Source organism: Penaeus vannamei, chromosome 6, assembly GCF_042767895.1.
Source record: "Penaeus vannamei isolate JL-2024 chromosome 6, ASM4276789v1, whole genome shotgun sequence".
NCBI lineage: Eukaryota > Metazoa > Arthropoda > Malacostraca > Decapoda > Penaeidae > Penaeus > Penaeus vannamei.
In genome coordinates, this window is record NC_091554.1 from 46,994,057 (window position 1) to 47,018,630 (window position 24,574).

The following is a 24,574-nucleotide window of genomic DNA, read 5'->3' on the forward strand; positions in this document are numbered from 1 at the left end:
TCCCTTTGACACAAAATTGTAGTTTTATCTACATTCATAAACATCTCCGATACATCAATATCATCTTAGGTCACTATAAATAGGAGATAGGTAACTGCTATTGTACTAGGTAAAGTGTCGGAGCACGAGACTAACAACAAAAGGAGAGGAGTACTAATATCATCTAATAATGATGAAAATCAACAACTATATTAATAATTATAATTATGTTAATCTTAATATAACACTAATAACAATAATATTAATTATATAATTATAAAAAACTATCAATAATAATAACAATAATAATAATAATCATGATAACAGTAATGACAATTACAATAATGATGATGATAATAATTACAATAATAATTAAAATAATAATAATAAAAATAATAATAACAACAGTAACACTATATTGATTATTTATTTAACAAAGCAAACAATAGAATAATCATAAAAGTTAGAAAATTCTCCTTCTTATTCTACAAAAGTCACGATAATACTGGAATGCACGAGACGGCCACCAAAACCAGTCATTCTTCTTGATCAAGGAAGGACACAGACGGCCATTAAAGTCAAACTTATTCTGATATGCACACTTCTGCATTGCTTATATGCCTAAGAAGTATTCTAACAATAAATTAATAATAATATTATTCTTTGACATATGGCATATCTCATCTTCTGACGTAACTAATGAAATCAACAGAATTAAAAATAAAGGAAAGCATCATATCTTGATCATTTGCAGTTTTGCAATATTTTCTCACACATATCTGATAAAAAATAAGGAAAGAAAGAAAGAAAGAAAAAAATAGACACAGGAATAAAAAGCCACAACGAGAAACAGCTTCTGCTTTGCGCTAATTGTTTCTCAACCTCTCGGGATCCTCAGCAGTTGTATATTCAACAGTATTTAAAATAGAAAAATGGCAGTTTTCATCTACGGCAACCTTTGCACCTACTTACGTGCAGAAAACAACCGCAAATATGAAGAGAAAAGGCTCCAAGATCTAATTACTTAAGTAGGATCTAAAAGGTCAATTTATCTTGCAATATTCATTATTTTATCATAATATTAATCAGAGGGTAATTAATTACAAAAATCATATGTACACCCCAATGAGTTATAATAACTAAAAAATATCAAAATAAAAAGAAAAGATGAAAAAATTGTCCCATGTATCTTAAAAATTTTATATCAGTGCATTTTTACTTATAGATATAAACTTCATATGTGCTAGTTAATTAAACCCCTTGAAGTTTGTGTAAACATTTCATTTTGTTTCAGAAAGAAATAGCTGCATGATAACTACACATATAGTTATCTTCAATGTTTTGTACTTTTTAAAAATTTTCCATTTCTGTAGCACCTCATTTATTTTTGAATCAGTTAAGTTTATGTCAGCAACTCTTCAATTCCAAACAGAACCAACTTATAAAAAAAAAAAAAAAAAAGGTAAAACTAAATAGCACTAATTTTTGTTAAAAGACTTGAAACACATTATGAACCCATTTTACATCCAGATCAACCCAACATTTCTTACATTAACTACATAATATACCTATTTTAGGTTCTGCATGTTACGTCAACTAATTTTTTCATCTATCATATACACTCAGTAGGAGTAAATTGGAAAAAAAAGGTAAGGAAATCTATGGCAGGTTCTAATGCATTTAAATATTCACTGGAGTCAGCATTCTGACTACCTAAATAACCTAGACTACTCTATTATCAGTTACTATCATCACTATTATCATTATGACTAATATCATCTTTCAATGTTTGTGCATACTGAATGGACCTTCTTTTATGTCAAATGTTTTTGACTTTGGCACCACAAATAATCACAAAGGGTGCATATTATGATTGATTTGTTTATTATTCTTACTCCCGAGTGTTAAGATAATATCACAATATTCCTTATTGAAGTAGTTGAAGTTAAGAACCCAAATGTTGCATTTCCCACGACAGTCTTCTACACATCCTAAAGGATATATAACACTGAAATTGTCAGAAGATCAATCACACTCTTTCCCATTTCCATTCATCTGATTTTTTTTTTTTTTTTTTTATAAAAGTAGTGCTACCAAACTTCAAGATGTTGTAGACATAAATCAACAGAACCCTCAAAATCAAACATCAAATTTCATTACACATATCAATATATATATATATATATATATATATATATATATATATATATATATATATATATATATATATATATATATATATATATATATATATATATATATGCACACACAAACATTCCACACTTCAGTCTACATTCCAAGATATAAATTCATGCCATGATCCAAGTCAAAAGCCATTCCTTATCTCGTTATCTATAATACAGTACAGCAAAGAGAGGCTTAATAAAATATTGCATTATGAATCATACACTTTCATCACAGCATTACGGTGTAGCTGTGAATATTCTGCTCTCTCTCCTTTTCAGATAAGAACTTTATATTTTTGAGAACTTGGCACTGCACTATAGCACATTATCACAGGTATTCCATCACTGTATTGCACATACATGTCTTGTCATGATTGTAAATCTAGGCGTCAACTCTGCTGCCTCTACGCATCAAAAGAGATGTTCTATAGAGTGAGCATTGTAGGAACAACGGAAACTTACTGCAGCTTTATATCAAGTAATACAGAAATCACCACGAACACAAATCGTCTAGTTAAACAGGACCATAAAGATCAAGATCCAAGTCGTCGTCTGTATCGAGGTCATCGTCGAGGTCGCCGCTCCAAAAGGCCACTTCTTGGGTGAAGTCCCCTAGGCTCCTCTCGGCAACCACTCTCATGTGACATTCCAATCTGACGACAAAAATGACAGCCTCTGTGAGATCCAATAAGCATTTTCCTCTGTTGGTTTAAAATGCCGCTAGCTCTTGTGACTGATTAATCAAAAGCATATAGCAAGAAAATGCACACGGAAAAGAAAATTGAAGGAAATGCTGCACAGTCTACAGCATCAGTAACATTCATAATTTGTTTTTGTATAAATAATCGCTACTAATTCTATGGAATAAAAAGATTACCAAATTAGTAAGACTTACAGATTTAAAAAAATAAAAACTATAGAGCCAAATTCATCTTAACAATCTACTTGTGTAACTAATTTTAAAAAGAAATAAAATTTGAATTATGCTTGAAGTTTTTAAACATTATGTATAATTATTTAAAAAACAGGTTCTTTGTTTGAATAAAAGAAGTGATTTAAAGGCATTTTATTTACAATTATTTACGAGAATCACGATAAAAGAATTTCAAAAAGGCCTCTACATCAGGCAGGATATCAACTCACATTTACTGAAAATGTGAAACCATCTGCTGAAAGTTTAGTCTCAGGTAGATGATTTTTTTTTCTTTTGGTTTAAAAGTGGGGTTACAACAGAGGAAATATTAATAACAGAGAGGTTATTCTATAATCCTATAACTTTCCATATGATTAGTTTGAGTAGGAGAGTTCATTCCTGTAGCCCACAGGAGCAACTAAAACAGAGAAAACAGCTACCTTATGTGACGTAACGCACATCTACAAACGACACAAATACAACTTAGATACTGAACATGAATGTACTGCACAAAGACTTTTAATAATAATAATAAAAGAGGAAGAATAAGCAGAAGTTTGGGGTTCAACAGGACACCACAAGGCAAACCAGGAATTTGAGTATCATTACTTTGGCTTCAGAAGAGAGAAGTCCTGCAGAGTGCTTTGATCCTTTCAGCCTTTTGAATTACACGAATGCTGATGACTGAAACTATTTCCGTGACAGATAACTTAAAATAGCCATAGTCTTATTGAGTCACCCACTGTCTTATAGTATCAACTGTTTGGCTTTGCACGTACAGCATTTACTTTTTTCACTAGATGTTTTGGCAAATAAAAGCTTATATTTCTTGAATCTTTTGTAACTAGTGTTGATAACTGTATTCATAATTTACTTCATTTAGTTTTTCAAAATCATGCTGATCTCTTTACTATTGATATTAAATGAGTGAAACCAAGAAAAACAAAGAACACATGAAATTTATTACTTAAGTTTACACAAGGAGTATCAACAGCATCAATTTTATTCTCAAAGATAAACAAGAAAGGAAATTCAAATCTTCCATCAAAGTCTTGCTTGTAAATCTCCGAGATCAGTTCTATAAAAGGGTACGGATCACACAGCTCTATGCACACCTCCTTCCACAACTCCGTGTCCCCCTCCCTGGTGCGTTTACCTGGAGAAAGCGGAGAATGAGACCACTTCTCCTGGCGAACTGAGACCAATCCTTGCCCTGACACCTACTCACCACCACTATCACTATCACTGCCAGCTCCACCGTGATCATCATCATCATCATCATGATCATCATCACTAGGAGAAAAATATCACCGGATGCAAAGTGAGTTTCCATGCTAGATGAACTGACTTTAATAAAAGAGATAGATCACACTTCATTTTGAATTCCATTAAACAGTTTATCATACTATCACATGAAAAGACAATGGAATGTAAGATGGCAGATGAAGAGCTGCAAAGCTAACTGTGCTGATCGACTAAGCAAATAATAAGATAATTTCTGAGCATTTGACAAAACTGATAAAAAACTGTGTCCACAAAGCCTCTGAATTAAGAATAAGCTAATAAACATACATACGGGAAGCAAATATGATCTTAAAGAAGCACAGATATTAATACAAATGATATCCAAAACTGCTTTTCTGATACTAAAGGAATCCCAAATGAATGTGTCTGCAGAGAAAGAAAGAATAAAGTAGATATGAAAAAAGAAACTGAAATTAAACATTTTTTTAAAAGTTAGAAAAAGAGAGAGGCAGAATCTAGAATAAGCAATTTTTAGATGGCAAAGTTCTATATGTTGTAGATCTGCATGTTGTTAGGTGAAAAATAATAAATCAGTATGGATAAAATTAGCAAATTTAATGTGTCCAGCACATGGAGACACAAACTAAAACTCTATATACGCCTCTTAGAAAGTTGTCTAAGAAAAGCTCAACATTGCAACATACAAGAAAAGCAACTACTAACATTCTAGAGAAAAGTAAATTGATAAATAGAGTTGACACAGATAAGCTAAGCACCCCATACCTGTCTGAATTAAGTCTGAGTCGTGAATTCAGGGCCTCAGGAGTCGAGATGAGGTAGGACAAAGAGACGCAAAAACCTTCTCCCGATTCCTGTAGCTGCTTTGGGCTAAGGTGATAGTTCTGAAAGACAATTCAAATACAGGATATATTGGTCTTATGCTAACTACAATTTCAGATGATTAATTTTATGCCAAATATCATCTAACATACTTCATACTGAGTCACCTTATAAGACTGTTATTACAATCTATTGTGTTTTCTTTATAGAAAACACTTTTGCTCATGATTAAGACAATAGGCAAACATTTCTTCAGTCATATGAATAATAATCAATAATAAAACTAAAAATACACCAAGCAATCAATCACTGAAAGAGACATGGTGTATCATAACAAAGTACAAATTAAAAAACAAAACAAAATAAGAAACACAGATAAAAAGAGAAAAGAGAAAACCCATATCAAACTATATTATAAGTGTTACCCATAGAATAAGGGGAAAATATCAAGAAAAATTCCTTATGTACAAATCCTTATAACTATACCAGCATATTCATCCCAACAGTATCTGAACATAATATAACTAACTGTATATAAATCAGAAGAAAAAAAGGAAAAGAAAAAAACAGAAAAAGGACAGAAAAGGAAAAATATTGAGAGAGAGAGAGAGAGAGAGAGAGAGAGAGAGAGAGAGAAAGAGAGAGAGAGAGAGAGAGAGAGAGAGAGAGAGAGAGAGAGAGAGAGAGAGAGAGAGAGAGAGAGTGAGAGAGAGAGTGAGTGAGTGAGTGAGTGAGTGAGTGAGTGAGTGAGTGAGTGAGTGAGTGAGTGAGTGAGTGAGTGAGTGAGTGAGTGAAAGAGAAAGAAAGAAAGAAAGAGAGAGAGAAATCAGAATAGAATATATTACCCCAAACCACCTTACCTTGTAGGGCCCCTGATCACAGCCACACGTCGATGCCTCCATAGTATAAGACATGGGTATCTCAAACTGTCTCCACACCGCAACCCGGGCTGTGGACTCTCTCGTGCGTTCAATTTGGAAGTGGCAGTCACGCAGGGAGAAAGTGGCCATGCAGCTCTGTGCTAATCTTGGCAGTAGCTGGAAATAGATAAATAATAAATTATAAAATAAATAAATAATAAAATAAATAAATAATAAAATAAATTTAGATAGCTAAAGATAGGTATATGGATATGGATAACTATAGATGGCTATATTGATATGGATAGTTACACACAGAAATATATATTAAATAAATACAACTACATTGATATCAACAGATAGGTCAAGAAAAATACAGAAATAACAAAAAGCAGATCTGATAGATAAACTGATGGATAATAGACAAAAAAGGTAAGATTTATACACTATAAAGCATACATATAAGCATCATACATACTATGCATATATAAACAGATAAATTTAACATGTCTACAGTTTTTAAATATGTGCATGTGTGTGGGGCAGTGCATGCATGTATGTGTGCAAGTTGATGTGAGAGTGCATGTGTGTGTGTGTGTGTGTGTGTGTGTGTGTGTGTGTGTGTGTGTGTGTGTGTGTGTGTGTGTGTGTGTGTGTGTGTGTGTGTGTGTGTGTGTGTGTGTGTGTGTGTGTGTGTGTGTGTGTGCATGTGTGTGTGCATGTGTGTGTGCGTGTGTGTGCATGTGTGTGCATGTGTGTACGCGTGCGTGCGTGTGTGTGCGCGTGCGTGCGTGTGTGGGTGCGTGCGAGGGTGCGCGTGTCCGTGTGTGCGTACGTGCATGTGCGTGTGCATGTGTGCGCCGTACGTGTGAGTATGTATGTGCGCGCCCGCGTGCATTTCGTATATGTGTGTGACTGTGCGTACATCTGCATGTGAATGCCGTATGTGCATCCGTGTGTCTACGTGTGCGTATGAATCCATGCACACATGCAAGTGAGCCTCTATCCCCCCCCCCTTCCCCCCCACCCCCAACACCACCCCCTCGCCCACCATGAAGTCGGGGTGGTCCAGGAACTCCTTGTCGCCCAGCCACCAGGACTGCATGCGCGAACAGCCGTACATGAACACGTTCTTCTGGCGCGAGTGGCCGTGCAGGTCGCAGAACACGCGCACCTTCTGCTTCGAGATGCTTCGGAGGTACTCCAGCAGCGACTGGGGGGGGGGGGGGAGAAATAAATATTAAATAAATAGAACTACATTGATATCAACAGACAGGTCAAGAAAAATACAGAAATAACAATAAGCAGATCTGATAGATAAACAGATGAATAAGAGACAAAAAAGGTAAGTTTATACACTGTATAATGGACAAATATGCATCATATATACAGTGCATATATAAACAGATAAATTTAATATGTCTACAGTCTTTAAATATGTGCATGTGTTTGAGGGTGGGGGGGGGGGGGTCGTTAAAAAAAAAATATATATATATATATGGTTAGGTATGGCAAAGTGATATAAATGGTTATAGTAGTAGTTGTACTAACAATAGTGACAGCAATAATGCAACTACTATTACTAATAATAGCAATAACCACAACAATACAAAAATAGCAATAATGATAATAACATCATAAAAAATAATGTTTAATAACAATCATAACACCAATAACCATAATGATGGTGATAATAACAATCATGATGATGATAATAATAATAATAACAATAATAACGATCATAGATTTTGATAAAATCATATAATTTAAAGTACACTCTAAATCTGAAGATCAAGAATTATCTCTCAATTCTACTCTAACAACAATCATACATATATCTGGCCTTGTTATAACCCCGAGGATAAAATACCAACCGTCAACCATTTTGATCACGTGACCTCAGCAAAGTATACCATTCAATTTTCACTCCAAACTCCCGTATTTCATCTAAACTTCTATACAAAATCAACTTCCGCCCTATAACATATTCCCGGAAATTACCAAAAGGTTATAATTTTTTCCTTATATATATCTTTTATCTCTCGTTTTTTTTTATATTAATAACCGAGTAAAAACAAAAAAATACGAAGGTAAGAGAGCGAAAGAAAAAAAATCAACTACGTCATTCCTGAACGCAAAAACCTACAATTCCACAACTTGTGTTATTACTATAGTTATAGTTATTGCTGTCACTGTTATTATATCAATATCATTACTGCTATTGCTTCTGTTATTACCATTACCCAACACATTCCTCCTTTTTGTTAATAATATTATTTGATATCAAGGCATAATATTACTATATTTATTCTTACTACCATTATCTTCTTAATTATCACTGCTCTTGTTGTCACTATCAATTCTATCATTATTGATACTACAATCATCATTATCACACTTATTCCTTCTCTTCATGTTAATTAATAAAGTTATCATCACAATCATTACCACGACTTACCATAACTTCTCACAACCACTACCACAACGACTGATCACAACCACCACCACAACTCATCACAACCACTACCACAATTTCTTACAACTACCACAACACATCACAACCACCACAACTCATCCCCACCACCACCACTCATCCCAACCACAACCACCACCACAACTCCTCCCAACCACCCCAACCACAACTCACCCCAACCATCACCACATCCCAACCACCACAACACACCCCAACCACCACCACAAATCACCCCAACTACCACAACTCCTTCCAACCACCACAACTCACCCCAAGCACCACCACAACTCACCCCAACCACCACCACCACCACTCACCACAACCACCCACAACACATCCCAACCACAACCACAACACACCCCAACCACCACCACTAACCCCAACCACCACCCACAACACACCCCAACCACCACCACAACTCACCCCAACCACCACCACAACACACCCCAACCACCACCACAACTCACCCCAACCACAACCCACCACTCACCCCAACCACCACCCACCACTCCTCCCAACCACCACAACTCACCCCAACCACCACAACTCACCCCAACCACCACCCACCACTCCTCCCAACCACCACAATACACCCCAACCACCCACAACACATCCCAACCACCACAACTCACCCCAACCACCACCCACCACTCCTCCCAACCACCACAACTCACCCCAACCACCACCCACCACTCCTCCCAACCACCACAACACACCCCAACCACCCACAACACATCCCAACCACCACAACTCACCCCAACCACCACCCACCACTCCTCCCAACCACCACAACTCACCCCAACCACCACCCACCACTCCTCCCAACCACCACAACTCACCCCAACCACCACAACTCACCCCAACCACCACCCACCACTCCTCCCAACCACCACAACACACCCCAACCACCCACAACACATCCCAACCACCACAACTCACCCCAACCACCACCACAACACATCCCAACCACCGCAACTCATTATCCCAACCACCACAACTCACCCCAACAACTACCACAACTCACCCCAACCACCCACAACACACCCCAACCACCAACACAACACACCCCAACCACCACACCCCAACCCCAACCACCCCACCCCAACCACCCCACCCCAACCACCCACCACTCACCCCACCCCAACCACCCACAACACACCCCAACCCCAACCACCCACAACTCCTCCCACCCCCCACCTTCGCTCGTCCTCCACGCAAGGACCACCTCCCCAACACCTCCCCAACACCCTTACCTTGGCGCCGTAGATGGTCGGGTGGAGGCTGGGGCTGGGGGCCCTCCAGCGCCGGTTGAGGTCCTCGTCCGTGAGACCGCACCGCTGGCTGCAAGGGAGGAAGAGGGACACACGGTGAGGAAAGGAAGGAAGACAAGAATGGATTAAAATGAGCGAATGAAAGTGAAAGTAAATAAACAAAAATGGGGAAAAAAACGAACAAAAAATAGAGAAATAAATAATAAAAAAATATACAAAATAAATAAATAAAAAAATATAAAATGAACAAACATGAAAAAGAATGAACAAAAATTGACAAAATAAACAAAAAATGAAAATAAATAAACAAACAAAAACAAAAATCGTTGTGAAAAAATAATAGCTACATTCTATGTGGGGAAAAAATCAATATTACTTTTTATCGCAACGAACATTTAATTCGCCAGACCAAGTCTCTGATCGCAAAAAATAAAGTCCACGCCCTGAGTAAAAGATAAAAAAACAAAAACGAAAAAAAAACAAAAAAATGACACACTGGAAACCGCCATAAAAATAATAGCTACAATCTGTATAGACGAAAAATAATAATAACACGAATTCAACATCGAACAATTTTCAACTTAAAAGGATTCGAATGCTAACCTTAGAATCCGATTCCAGAACGAGACAAAAAAGCAACTTAATACCCTTTCGTTCTTTCTTTTTTCTTTTTTATCCACCTTTCTTCCCTTATTTAGCGCAATGTACAATGTAAATAAACAATAAAAAATAAACAGTCTTAGCCATTGATTGTGTCGTGTGCTGTGTACATGTGTATGTGGATGTGTGTCAACTCGCTTGTAGTAAATGTGTTTTTGAGAGAGTGAGAGAAAGATAGATAGATATATAGATTGATAGACGAGAGAAAGAAGCGAGAGCGAGAGAGAGAGAGAGAGAGAGAGAGAGAGAGAGAGAGAGAGAGAGAGAGAGAGAGAGAGAGAGAGAGAGAGAGAGAGAGAGAAACTGAGAAAAAAAGAAAGAGAAAGAGAGAGAGCGAAAAAAAGAAAAAAAGAGAAACAGAAAACAAGAGAAAGAGAAAAAAAAGAGAAAAAGAGAAAGAGAGAGAGAACGGAAGTCCCAGAGACCAGAGACACGGGCGTCCTTGCCCTCTCTCGGCCGCCCATCCATCACTTTAACATCGCCTACGCCTTTTTAAACTTCGCTTCTCCTTTTCCCTCGCCGCGTCTCCTTCCACGTACGCCGCCAGGACAGGATGCCTTGTCCTTCGAATCCTCGTCCTTGTCCTGGTTGGATGTGGGATTCTTGATTCGTGGTTTTAGCTTTGAATTATCATTATTTTTTGTTAACTTTTTGTTATTTTTTGAATGGGTATGTTTTTTTTGTGTGTGGGTTATTTCCCAATTTTGTGGCTTATTTTCGTTTTGTTCCCCTTAATTTGTGGTTTATTTTCGTTTTTTTTGGTTTATTTTCGCTTTTTTCTTGATTTGTGGTTTGTTATCGCTTTTTGGTTTTGTTCTTTGTGGCTTATTTTCGTTTTTTTAGAGTTGTGTGTATTAAACGTTTTCTATTCTTTGGCTTTCTTTGTGTTTTTTTCTTCCGTTTTTAGACTTTCCGTTAAGAAACGTTTCACTTTTTTTATTTTATTTATTTATTTTTTTTTTCCCTTTCTTTCCTTGATTTTTTCTTTCGTGTTTTGGACTTGTCTGTATTAAATACTTATATATGTCAATAAAACGGCAATTTATCCTCCCATAGAACTGTTCCTAGCAAAAGATAAAAAGAAAGAGAGAAGAAGACAAAGAAGAAGAATGAATAAGAAAAAAAAGAAAAAAAGAAAAAGACAAAGACGAAAAAAAACAAAAAGGAAAAAAAATAAAAAAGGAAAAAAGAAAGAAAATAGAAAAAAAAAGAAAAAAGAAAGAAAGAAAAAAAGGTAAATTCAGCCCCCCCCCCCTCCCCCCCCCTATCCGACAACTCCCGACCAGCCCGATTCGGCAAACTCCCGACATCGGCGTAAGACAAGTGTCCCCTCCTCTCTGCCAGTACAGTGACCCCGACCGCAACATCTGGCAGACTAAAGGACTTATCTGAGGTCATCTCGGGTCACTTGGGGGACTTTTGCTCGTGTTCCTCTTCTACGTACATAGATACAGACATAAGCGAGCCGATTCACACACACACACACACACATGAACGTTTATAAGCACGTGAGACAATATGTAGAATAGCACGTATATGCAGAGGCGATGATGGCTATGGTGGTGATGATGTACACACGCGGTTATAAACTTACATAAACTGACAGTGTGTGCGTATATACATTCACATACATACATACACGCACACACACACACACACACACACACACACACAACACCCTCCCCCACACACACACAACACCCTGCCCCCCCCGCACACACAACACCCTCCCCCCCCCCACACACACACCCCTTCACCTCACCCCCCCCACACACACACAAACACACACACAGTTCACACGACATTCTTATATGTATAAGTCCACGTACTCCAGTCAGCGTGCGGTCGTCTTGATTCGTCCGTGCGTGCGTGCGTGCGTGCGTGCGTGCGTGCGTGAGTGTGTGCGTCCCAAGGCAACCACCAACACGCACAGGACACCCTCTTCGCCCGACAGATTACCAACAAGCCAGCGGAAGTCACGACAGACAGACAGACACACCTTAATACTGGCAAGACACGAATGCAAATCATTTTTTTTACGTCTTGTTATTTTTTTTTTATCTCTTTATTTTTTTTCTTCTTTATGTTTTACTTCTTTATCTCTTTAATTCTTTATTTTGTTTCACACCTTTATTCTTTTTCCTTCTTTATTTTCTTTCATACCTTTATTCTTTTTACTCTTTTATTTCGTTTCACACCTTTATTCTTAATACTTTTTTATTTTGTTTCACTTCTAATAATTTGTGTATTTGTCTTTTTTTCTTTCTTTCTTTATTGTCTGTATCCATTAACTAATTCATTTATTTATCAATTTCTTACTCGTATCTTAGTTCCTTTGTTAACCTGTACATGAATCTATTTCTTTGTCTATCTTTCAATTTCTTTATCTATCTATCGGCTTCTTCTCTATCTATTTCACTCTTCAGTTGCGGATCAATTCCTCCTTCATTTACTCACCTACTTCCTTCTCTATTTCTTTATTTCTTTCTCTATTTCCTTCTTTCTTTCTCTATATACTAATTTCTCTCTTTCTTTCTTTCTTTCTCTCTTTCTCTATTTATTTATTTCTTTCTCTCTTTCTGTATTTCTTTCCATCGTTCTCGTTTTCTTTCTTTCTTTCTTTCTTTCTCTCTTTCTCTATTTCTTTCTCTCTTTATCTATTCATTTATTTACTAACTCATTACCGTTACGTAGATAACCGACGCAATTTCAAAGGCCTTCGTTTTAAGGGCGACTGGCAATTATAATAACCAAAAACAAACAAACAAACAAACAAACAAAAGAAATCATTAATGGCAACAAAAAACAACTTCACCAATAACAACAATGACAATAACATGATCAATAACAGTAATCGTGACAACAAAAAAAAAACATTATTAATAACAAATGTGACGAATAACAATAACATCACTTATAACAACCGTGATAAAAACGATGTCGATAATTATGATAACAACAACAACAACAACAACAATAATAATAATAATAACAATAATAATAATAATAATAACAACCATGGCAATAACAACAAAAACAAAATCCACAACAACATCATCGACAATAACAAAAACAATTTCAACAACAATAACAAATACAACATCCTATCTTAGCAACAACAACAAGAACGGCGAGACAGAACAACAACACACAATGGCATCAACAACAATTAACAACACACAACAGTGAGAAATGGCGCACAGCAACAACAAAATAGGCATACAAAGACAATGACAATAAAAAATGCGACACACAAAGCAACAACAAAGACGACACTGACAACAAAAAAATAAATAAAAAACAAGAAGGTACAAAAAAGAAAAACAACAACAACGACACCCCAAACAAGACATAAAACAAACATACAAAAAAACAACAACAAGAACAACGACACACAAAACAAGCATAACAAAAAAACAACAACACCATCCACTCACAAACAACAACAACAAAAACAAACAAAAAAACAACAACACCATCCACTCACAAAAAAACAAAAAACAACAACAAAAAAACAAACACACACACACAACAAAGCCAATCCCGAGCATAAAAAAAAACAATATTTTTCCCCAAACATTTTACGTCAGTCTCCCTCGCTGACTGGGAAGCTAATTGCGCGCGGAAAATACGTGTCAATAATATAATATGCAAATCTTCTCCCTCCTTGGCCTTCCTGTTGCGCGAGAGGAGGAGGAAAGGAGGAGGGAGGAAGGAGGAGGAGAGGAGGAAGGAGGAGGAAGGAGGGAGGGAGGAGAGAGGGAAGGAGGGGGAAGAAGAGGAGGAGGAAGAAGGGAAGGAGGGAGGGAGGGGAAAGGAGGGAGGGAGGAGGAGGAAGAAAGGAGGAAGGGAAGGAGGGAGGGAGGGAAAGGAGAGAGAGAGGGAAGGAGGTGGGAAGGAAGGAGGGAAGGAAGAGGAAGGAGGAGGGAGGGAGAGAGGGAGGAAGGAGGAGAGAGAGAGGGGGAAGGAAGAGAGGAAGGAGGGAGGAGATGAAGGAGGAAGGAGGGAGAGGAGGGATGAGAGAGGGAGGGGAGGGAAAAGGAAAAGGAGGAAGGGAGAAAAGGAGGGGGAGGGAGGGAGGGAGGGAAGGAGGGGAATATCAAGAATATCCCCATTACTCATTCTTCTTCTTCTTCTTCTTCCTCTTCTTCTCCTCCGTTATGCTCCCCCCCCCCCTTCGCCGCCCCCGCAGGACCGCCGCCGCCCGCGTGGCATGTCGCAGACGCCCTTCGCGGCAGACGGACCACAGGGGTCAAGGTACCGGGTGGGCGTGCGGAGGGCGGGGGCGGGGATGGGCGTGAGGGGGGGGGCTAGGGGTAAGGGGGATGGGCGTGAGGGAAGAGAGGGTAACAGAGATATATATCATATGCATATGCTGTACTGTACACATATATCTTCTGTATATATATATATATACATATATATATATATATATATTATATATATATATATATGTGATGTGTGTGTGTGTGTGTCGTGTGTGTGTGTGTGTGTGTGTGTGGCATGCGCTGTATGTGTGTGTGTGTGTGTACGTGTGCGTGTCAATCGCGATGTGCGTGTGCGTGTGCGTGTGCGTGTGCGTGTGCGTATGCGTATGCGTATGCGTATGCGTGTACGTGTGCATGTGCCTGCGTGTACGTGTGCGTGTACGTGTGCGTGTGCGTGTATACGTCCATACCCATCCCTCCATCTCGACCAAAATCCGAGAACCTCACATGCGAATCCGCCGCGACTTCCTCCCGCGCGCACAAGGGCGTGTTCCCTCCGCCGCCCTCCGCCGCCCACACGCCCATAAAAGGGAGGCGGCCGACCCCTTGCGCTTCTTCCTTGGCCCTTCCTCCTTTGACCCCCCCTCGGACGCCCCTCCCCCCCCTCCCCCTCCCCCTGGTCCTTCAACTCCTCCTCCTCCTCCTTCTTCTTTTCTTTTTGTTCGTTTTCGTTTTTTTTTTTTTTTTTTACGTTTTCTTTTGTCTTCTTCCCCTCTTCTCCTCCTTCTTCCTTTCCGCCTTTTTCTTCTTCTTTCTTCCCCTTCTCCTCCTACTCTTCCATCTTTCTTTTTTTTTTCTTTTTCTCCTCCTCCTCCTTTTTTCTTTTTTCTTCTTCTTCTTCTTCTTCTTCTTCTCCTCTCTCTCTCTCTCTTCCTTACCTTCCCCTTTTCCCTTTTTCACACACAAACACAAACACACACACGCACACGCCCGCACAGTATACACAACGACGCACACACATACACGCACATATACACCTCACCAAACACACACACAAACAACAAAGACCCTTAAACAAGTACAAACAAACACTCGCACAAACAACAAAGACCCTTAAACAAGTACAAACAAACACTCGCACAAACAACAAAGACCCTTAAACAAGTACAAACAAACACACAAACGGAAATGCACAAAAAACTCATCGCTTCTTTAAACAAAAAATAACAACAAAAAAACTCCCTCTCAGATTTAAGATTGAACTATGTAGGATATACACAAGTAATATAAATCACTGAACAATAAAAAAAATCCACAAAGATAATAAAAATAATATAAAATCATAAAAAAATAATATAAAATCATAAAAGAATAATATAAAACGATAAGAAAATAATACAAAATAATACATTCACATAAATGACATAAAATGATAAAAATAACATAGAATAATATCAAATACAGAATGAGATATGCATATATATAATATAAAATATAAGAATGAACAGATATCTTTTATCGATCTTATCACTGGGGATCGATCAACAACCGTGGGAATGCGGAAATAAATTACTTTCTGTTTTGTTTTGTTTACATGGTTAAGTGTCTCAGAAAAAATAAAATAATGGAGCATCACTACATGCCCCCCCAAAGAAAAAAAAATTGACAAACGCACATACATACATACAAACGCGCACACACACACACACACACACACACACACACACACACACACACACACACACACACACACACAAGCACCCATACATACATATTCAGTTATTCATACCCACCTATCTATCAACACCTATCTACCCGCGCCTCCCCCCACCCCCACCCCCTACCCAAAAAATCACCGCAATACCAAATAAGGCATGATACCAAGGGTACCATACACGCGAAGGGCTTGAGAATGGTACATACCCGAGGGGGGGGGAGGAGGAGGAGGGGGAGGGGAAGGGGGAGGGGGAGGAGGAGGAAGGGGAAGGAGGAGGAGGAGGAAGGAGGGGAGGAGGGAGGGAGGGAGGGAGGAAGGGGGGGGGGGGAGGGGGGGGAGGAGGAGGAGGAGGAGGAAGAGGAGGAGGAGGAGGGGGGGAAAGGAGGAGGAGGAGGAGAGGAAGGAGGAGGAAGGGGAGGGGGCGGGGGGGAAGGAGGAGGGAGGAGGAGGAGGAGGAGGAGGAGGGGGAGGGGGGAGGAGGAATACCAAAATAGATCCGGAATGAAGGTAAAGAAAGGTACGGGAAGGAATGTGGGGAGATTGGAGTGGAAAGGAGAGAAGAAAAGAAAGAAAGATAGGAAGAAAGGAAAAAAAGAGAGGATGGGGAGGAAGGAGGGAAGGAAAAGGTAGGAAGATAGAGTGAAAGAGAGAGAAGAAAAACAGAAAGGAAGAAGGGGAAAAAGAGTAAGGAAGGAAGAAGGGATAAAGAAAGGAAGAAAGGAAGGAGGGAAGGAAGGAAGAAAGAGTAAGAAAAAGAAAGGAAGGAAGAAGGGGAAAGAAGGAAGAAGGGGAGAGAAGGAAGAATGGAAGGAAGGAACAAAGTAAGATACGAAAGAAAGAAAAGAAGGAAAGGGATAAAAAAAGAAAAAAGAGAAAAGAAGAAGGAGAAAAAAAGAAGGAATAAATGAATAAACAGGAAAGAAGAAAGAATGAAAGAATGAAAGATAGAAAGGAAGAAACAAACAAAAGAAAAGAAGCAAATAACAAGAAAGGAATAAGACAGAGCATAAGGAAGAAGAAAAGGAGAAGAAGGGACAGGCAGAGAGAGGGGGAGGTAAGGTATTAAGGGAGATGTGGAAGGGGGGGAAGGGGTTGGGCAGGGGGGGGGAGTGGCTCCGGGTCCGTCAAGGCCAACATGAATTTGCGACGTGACTATGACACGAAAAAAATAATAGGAAAATAATGATAATGAAAATGAGTCAACAATAATATCAGTAATATTAATAACAGCCAAAAAATGAAAATGATGATGATAATGATAATAATAATTAAAAATAATGATACTCCTACTACTACTACTACTAATAATAACGATAATGATAATAATAACAACAACAACAGTAATAATAACAACAACAATAGCAATGATAATGATAATATCAACAACAATAAGAATAACAATAAGAAAAATAATCAACTACGCACGTAATATTATACAAACACAAACAAACGCATAAGAACACGCACATCCCGACACACTCGCCCAAACAAAAAAAAAAAAAAGAAAAGAAAAGAATCAAATACACAAATAAATAAACAAATAAAAAATAAATAAACAAAAATCAAATCAAATAAATAAATAAACAAAAAATAAAAAAGCGTAAAAATACTGTCGAATAACAACGAGAGAAGGAGGGAGAGGAAAGGCATCACCCCCACCCCCTCCACCCATACAACAGAAAGCATCACCCCCATCCAACCCCCCCCTCCCATTACCCCCCCCCCTTACAACGGAAAGCATCCCCACCACACCCTCACACCCCCTCCCCTCCCCCAATCCCCCCACAAATCACCCCCACCCCACCTCACAACACCCTCCCCATTCCCCACCCCACAACCCCCAAACCAACCCACCTCCCCTTCCCTCCCCCTCCACCCATCCCCACCCCCACCTCACAACCCACCCCCCCCTCCATCCCTTAACCCCACCTCACAACCCCCCCCTCCACCCACCCCCTTCCACACCCCCTTCCGCCATCTAACGGGTTCCCCCCCCCAAAACGAGCAAGCGCCGCCGAGCCACCGGGGGGACGAGTCGAGCCCGAGTTGGCAACCGGGTCTTGCCGACTCGTCACCGCCCGGGCCACCTCAGGTCAAGTCAGGGCAGGGCGGAGGGCGGACTTCCGGCGACACCTCGGAGACGACCTTGGGGTGCGTGCGAGTGGGTGGGCGTGGGTGGGTTTGTGTGTGTGTGTGTATGGATTTGTGTATGTACGTAGGTATGTAGATTTGGATGGATGGATGGATGGATGGATGGATGGATGGATGGATGGATGGATGGATGGATGGATGGATGTGTACGAGTATGTATGTATGGATGTATGTAGGTATGGATGGATGGATGGATGTGTTCGTGTGTGTGTGGGTGTGTGTGTGTGTGTGTGTGAGTGTGTGTGTGTGTGTGTGTGTGTGTGTGTGTGTGCGGTGTGTGTGTGTGTGTGTGTGTGTGTGTGTGTGTGTGTGTGTGTGTGTGTGTGTGTGTGTATGTGTGTATGTATGTATGTATGTATGTATGTGTATGTATGTGTATGTATGTGTATGTATGTATGTGTATGTGTATGTATGTGTATGTATGTATGTATGTGTATGTATGGATTATGTGTATGTATGAATCTATGTGTATGTATGGATGTATGTGTATGTATGGATGTATGTGTATGTATGGATGTATGTGTATGTATGGATGTATGTGTATGTATGGATGTATGTGTATGTATGGATGTATGTGTATGTATGGATGTATGTGTATGTATGGATGTATGTGTATGTATGGATGTATGTGTATGTATGGATGTATGTGTATGTATGGATGTATGGATGGATGAATGGATGGATGTACGCATGTATGTATGCACTTGTCTGTCCACCTATGTGTATGTCCATGCCTATGTGTATGTGTAAATGCATGTGCATATGTGTGTGTACGTATATAAGGATATGTATGTGCATGGATATGTATACGCACATTCGTTTGTGTAAGTGAATGCGTAACAGCATCTACATATATAAGAATGCGTGTGTATGTATGCATGTACGCATGTATGTATGTATGTATGTATGTACGCATGTATATATACATTATGCACGTATGCATGTATGTATGTATGTATGTATGTATGTATGAATATATGTATGAATATATGTATGAATATATGTATGAATATATGTATGTATGTATGTATGTATGTATGTATGTATGTATGTATGTATGTACGTATGTATGTATGCATGTACATATGTAAATGAGCATGGCTGTGAAGTCGGGAGTCGGAAACACAAGATATCAAAGAGTCGGCCAAAGAGTCGGGTGTCTTTGGGCCCCGACTCCACGGCCCTGCATGCGAGCCGTGCGTTCGGGTGAGGAGAGGGAGTGAAAAGTGAGGAGAGGAGGGAGCGAGGAGTGAAGCGAGGGAATTCGCTGGGACGGAGGAGGAGGAGGAGGAGGAGGAGGAGGTAGAGGAGGAGGAGGAGGAGGAGGAGGAGGAGGAGGAGGAGGAGGAGAAGGAGGAGGTGGTGGTGGTGGTGGTAGAGGAGGAGGTGGCGGAGGGGAGGGAGGCGGCGGAGGAGGAGGAGGTGGCGGAGGCGGAGGAGGAGGCAGAGGAGGAGGAGGTAGAGGAGGAGGAGGGAGGAGGGAGGAGGGAGGAGGTACAGGAGGAGGAGGAGGTAGAGGAGGAGGAGGTAGAGGGAGGAGGTGGGAGGAGGAGGAGGAGGGAGGGGGGAGGGAGAGGTGGCGGAGGAGGGAGTAGGAGGAGGAGGAGGAGGAGGAGGAGGAGGAGGTGGTGGTGGTGGGCGCCGGCTCACTACCTAATCTCACGTTGAGGTCACCTTCATATTCTCTCTCTGATTCTCTCCTTCACTCCTTTTCTCACTCTTTCTTCCCTCCCTCCCCTCCCTCCTTCTGTCCTTTCTTCCCTCCCTCCTCCATCCCTTCTATCCCTCACCCCTCCTCCTACCCCTCTCCCTCCTCCTTCCTACCCCTTCTCTCCTCTCTTCCCTCCCACTCCCTCCTTTTCTCCTTTCTTCCCTCCCTCCCCTTCTCCCTCCTTCCTTCTACCCCTCCTCCCTCCTCCCTCTCCCTTCCTTCTCCCTCCCCCCTCTCCCTCCTCTCCTCCCTCTACCCCTCCCTCTCTCCTCTCCTTCTCCCACCTCTCCCCTCTCCCCTCCTCCCTCCCTCTCCCACCTCTCCTCTCCCTCTCTCCAGCTAAATCCGCACACTGGGATTTCCCGCCCGACCCAAACCCCTTGCCTCGCTCCGTGTGTGTGTATTCTCTACCTGTCTCTCTTTTTTCCGAGAATCTCCCGTTTGTGTGGAAGGTGGGCGGGATAATGGATAAAGGGAGGTGGAAGGGTGGAAGGAGGGAGAGGGGGGAAGGGTGGAGGGAGGGAGAGGGGGAAGGGTGGAGGGGGGGAGAGGGGGGAAGGGTGGAGGGAGGGAGGGAGGGGGTGAAGGTGGGATAGGTAGATAGTGAGAAGAGTGAGAAGGGGGACAAGAAGGGGAGGAAGAGAGGGAGGGAGGGAGGGAGGGAGGGAGGGAAGGAAGGAGGGAGGATGAGAGGGAGAGAGGAAGGGAAAGGGAGGGAGAGAGGGAGGAGGGAGGGAGGGAGGGAGGGAGAGAGAGATAGAGAGAGAGAGAGAGAGAGAGAGAGAGAGAGAGAGAGAGAGAGAGAGAGAGAGAGAGAGAGAAATATAGAAAGACATATACATGCTACATATACTCCCACCACAATAAAAAGTAAACAAAACAAAAACAAAAAAACAAGCAATCCGATAATCAGAATAAACAAACCAAAAAAAAAAAAAATCTAACCCTACACACCGACCCCTCCCCCCCCAAAAAAAAAAAAAAAAATCGTTATAAGCATTTCCTGCAGACCCGAAAGAGACTCACCTCAGACATCGAGGAATTCTACCGCTGGGATACGAGGGTAAAAATTTTCCCGAAATAAAGCGCTGAATTTGTCACGTTTGGTCTTCGATTCCCCTAAATACAAACCAAGAATTCAAAATAATAAATAAGTAAAGAAAGAAAGAAAAATAAGAGAGGAGAGAGAGAGAGAGAGAGAGAGAGAGAGAGAGAGAGAGAGAGAGAGAGAGAGAGAGAGAGAGAGAGAGAGAGAGAGAAAGAGAAGGAAAGAGATAGATAGACAGATAGAGAAAAATTCCCACCTTACTACATATACTCCCACCACAAAAACAAAAACAAAACAAAACAAAGAAACAAGCAATCCAATAATCAAAATAAACAAAACAAAACAAAACAAAAAAATCCAACCCTACACACCGACCCCTCCCCCTCCCCCCCCCAAAAAAAAAAAAAAAAAAACCTCGTTATAAGCATTTCCTGCAGACCCGAAGAGACTCACCTCAGACATCGAGGAATTCTACCGCTGGGATACGAGGGTAAAAATTTTCCCGAAATAAAGCGCTGAATTTGTCACGTTTGGTCTTTGATTCCCCTAAATACAAGCCAAGAATTCAAAATAATAAATAAGTAAAAGAGAAAAAAAAAAAAAAAAATATATATATATATATATATATATATATATATATATATATATATATATATATATATATATATATATATATATATAGAGAGAGAGAGAGAGAGAGAGAGAGAGAGAGAGAGAGAGAGAGAAAGGAAGAAAGAAAGAAAGAGAAAAATAAAGAGAAAGAGAGAGACAGAGAGGGGATAAGGAGAGAACAAAAATACCATCACTTCGAAGAGGTTGCAAATACAAAACCAAAATGACACGCATCAAAAAAATATATATAATAAAAAAGAAAAAAAATAACACACAAAAAAACTATTTCTTAGTGTCTTCCTCGGCCCCTTCCGCCTCGCAGCCACCAACCGCCCATCTGGCCAACTGGACTCACGCCCGCACGCCCACCAGAGGCCGTCGAGATACCCGGATGAAGTCTAGGTCAAAGCGGGTATGGAGAGAGAGAGAGGGGAGAGGGGAGAGGGGGAGGGAGAGGGAGAGGGAGAGGGAGAGGGAGAGGGCATGGAGAGGAGGAGAGAGAGGGAGAGGGAGAGAGAGAGAGAGAGAGAGAGAGAGAGAGAGAGAGACGAGAGAGAGAGAGGGGGAGAGGGAGAGGGAGGGAGAGGGAGAGAGAGAGAGGGAGAGAGAGAGAGAGAGAGAGAGAGAGAGAGAGAGAGAGAGAGAGAGAGAGAGAGAGAAATGCTGCAGTCTATAAATTCTCTGGGATTTTGATATTATCTCTTTTTTTTTGCCTGCTTGTCTCTCTTTATCCTTATCTTTCTGTCTGCCTGTCTATCACTTTTTCGTATCTACCTCGTTTTTCATTCTTTATCTCTCGTTCTCCTTCACTCTCTATTCCGATGTTACAAGCATTTCCCTCTCCCTCTCTCTTTTCCTTCTTCCCTCATCTATCCCCCCCCCCTTCTGTTCCTTCCCTCCCTCTCTCCCCTTTTCTTCACTAATTCCTCCCCTTCTCCTTCCCCCTTCTTCCCCCTCCCTATTCCTCCCTTCCTCTCCCATTCTCCTTACCTCTGCCCCCATCTCCACTTCCCTCCCTCCCTCCATTCACCTCCTTCCCTCCCTCATTCCACCTCCTCTCCTATCATCCCATCCCTTCACCTCCACCTCTCTTCCCCATCCGTCCCTCTCCCCTCACCTCCCACCCCCTCTTTCCTCAGCAATTACCTCCCTGGTACTCACTTTCATGTGCGCTCCCTCATGACTCAGTAACCCAACTGACGTGTTCCCCCATCGACCCTTCCCTTATATAGCGCTGCCACAAACCGTCTTCTTCACGGCCCGATCCACGGGTTTTGGTCGGGTAGTGTGAAAGGGGTTGTTCCCGGTCGGTGGAGAGAGGGAGGGAGGGAGGGAGAGGGGGAGAGAGATAGAGGGAGAGGGAGAGAGGGAGGGAAAGGGAGGGAAAGGGAGGGAGGGAGAGAGGGAGGGAGGGAGGGAGGAAGAGAGGGAGAGGGAGAAAGGAGGAGGAGGGAGAAGGGAGAAGAAAGGGAGAAGGAGGAGGAAGGATGAAGAGGAAGAGGAAGAAAGGGAGAGAGGAGAGGGAGAGAGAGAGAGAGAGAGAGAGAGAGAGAGAGAGAGAGAGAGAGAGAGAGGGTGAGGGAGGGAGGGAGAGGAAGAGGGAGAGGGAGGAGAGGAGAGGGAGGGAGAGAGAGGGTGAGAGGGAGAGGGAGGGAGGGAGAGGAAGAGAGGAGGGAGGGAGAGAGGAGAGGGAGAGGGGAGGGAGGGAGAGGAGAGGACTCAGCATGAGAGGGAGGGAGACTGTGGAGAGGGAGAGAGGGAGGTGGAGGACTGTGAGAGGGGAGGGACTGTGAAGGGGAGGGAGTGGGAGGGAGGGGAGAGGGAGAGAGAGAGAGAGACGAGAGAGAGAGAGAGAGAGAGAGAGAGAGAGAGAGAGAGAGAGAGAGAGAGAGAGAGGGGGGGGGGTACTTAAGTAAGTATAGGATAGACGTAACGGGAAACAATTACCCGAAAATATAAGAAATATTTCCAACCAAAAGACATTTAAGACAAAAGTGAAAAAGTGAAACATCTACTGAAATATCAATGACATCAGGCGCATAAACATCAAGCCCAGCACGATATTTCAATCACATATGGTATTATTGTTATGTGTAATTTTGTTCCACAAGCATTGTATAATATCTATGTTCATAGTATTCTATTACATTGTGTAAACACCTTATATGTAAATGGAATACCCATTGTAATTAATGTAATAAAGTGTTGGAATTTGAATTTGGCTTTGAATTGGATAATTGGTAAATAGGATTGGAGCAGGATAGACATAAAAAAGGATAGGGTAATTATGATAAGGGGATAGGATTGAGATAGGATAGGCATAATGATAAATAGTATAGGTGGATAGGATTGCGGTAGGATAAACGCAACAGGATAATGGGTTAGGATTGAAATAAGTCAGACATAAACAGATAAGGATAATTAGGATAAGAGGTTAGGATTGAAATAGGATAGACATAAAAGGATAATGATAATTAAGATAAGGGGCAGGATAAGGGTTTAGGATTGGGGCAGGATAATAATAACCAATATAAGGGCTAAGGATTGCAGCAGGACAATAATAAGCAAGATAAGGGCTAAGGATTGGATCAGGATAATGATACACAGGATATGGCGTAAGGATTGCAGTAGGATAGACAAAACAGGATAGCGATAACGTAGTTGTGCGAAGAGGCGACCCTCAAGAGCTCGGGTGATGGT

General features: G+C 41.1%; 1 protein-coding gene across 6 annotated transcripts in view; it reads right to left on the reverse strand.

The window, feature by feature from the left end:
- The window catches only part of LOC113814236 (cytosolic carboxypeptidase 1), a 190,265-nt gene that overhangs the window by 1,722 nt on the left and 163,969 nt on the right, over positions 1-24,574 (reverse strand). For 5 of the 6 annotated variants that reach the window (XM_070123163.1, XM_070123160.1, XM_070123165.1 and 2 more), the window contains 5 exons: positions 9,750-9,837; positions 7,075-7,236; positions 6,024-6,200; positions 5,107-5,225; positions 1-2,818 (listed from right to left, as the gene is read on the reverse strand). The exon at positions 1-2,818 is cut by the window's left edge and continues 1,722 nt beyond it. In XM_070123163.1, the coding sequence (XP_069979264.1) occupies positions 2,680-2,818; positions 5,107-5,225; positions 6,024-6,200; positions 7,075-7,236; positions 9,750-9,837 (685 nt within the window). In that variant the 3' untranslated portion in view covers positions 1-2,679. Of the gene's footprint in view, positions 2,819-4,234; positions 4,372-5,106; positions 5,226-6,023; positions 6,201-7,074; positions 7,237-9,749; positions 9,838-24,574 lie in introns of all 6 variants that reach the window. The other variant, XR_011398637.1, reaches the window with a different exon arrangement.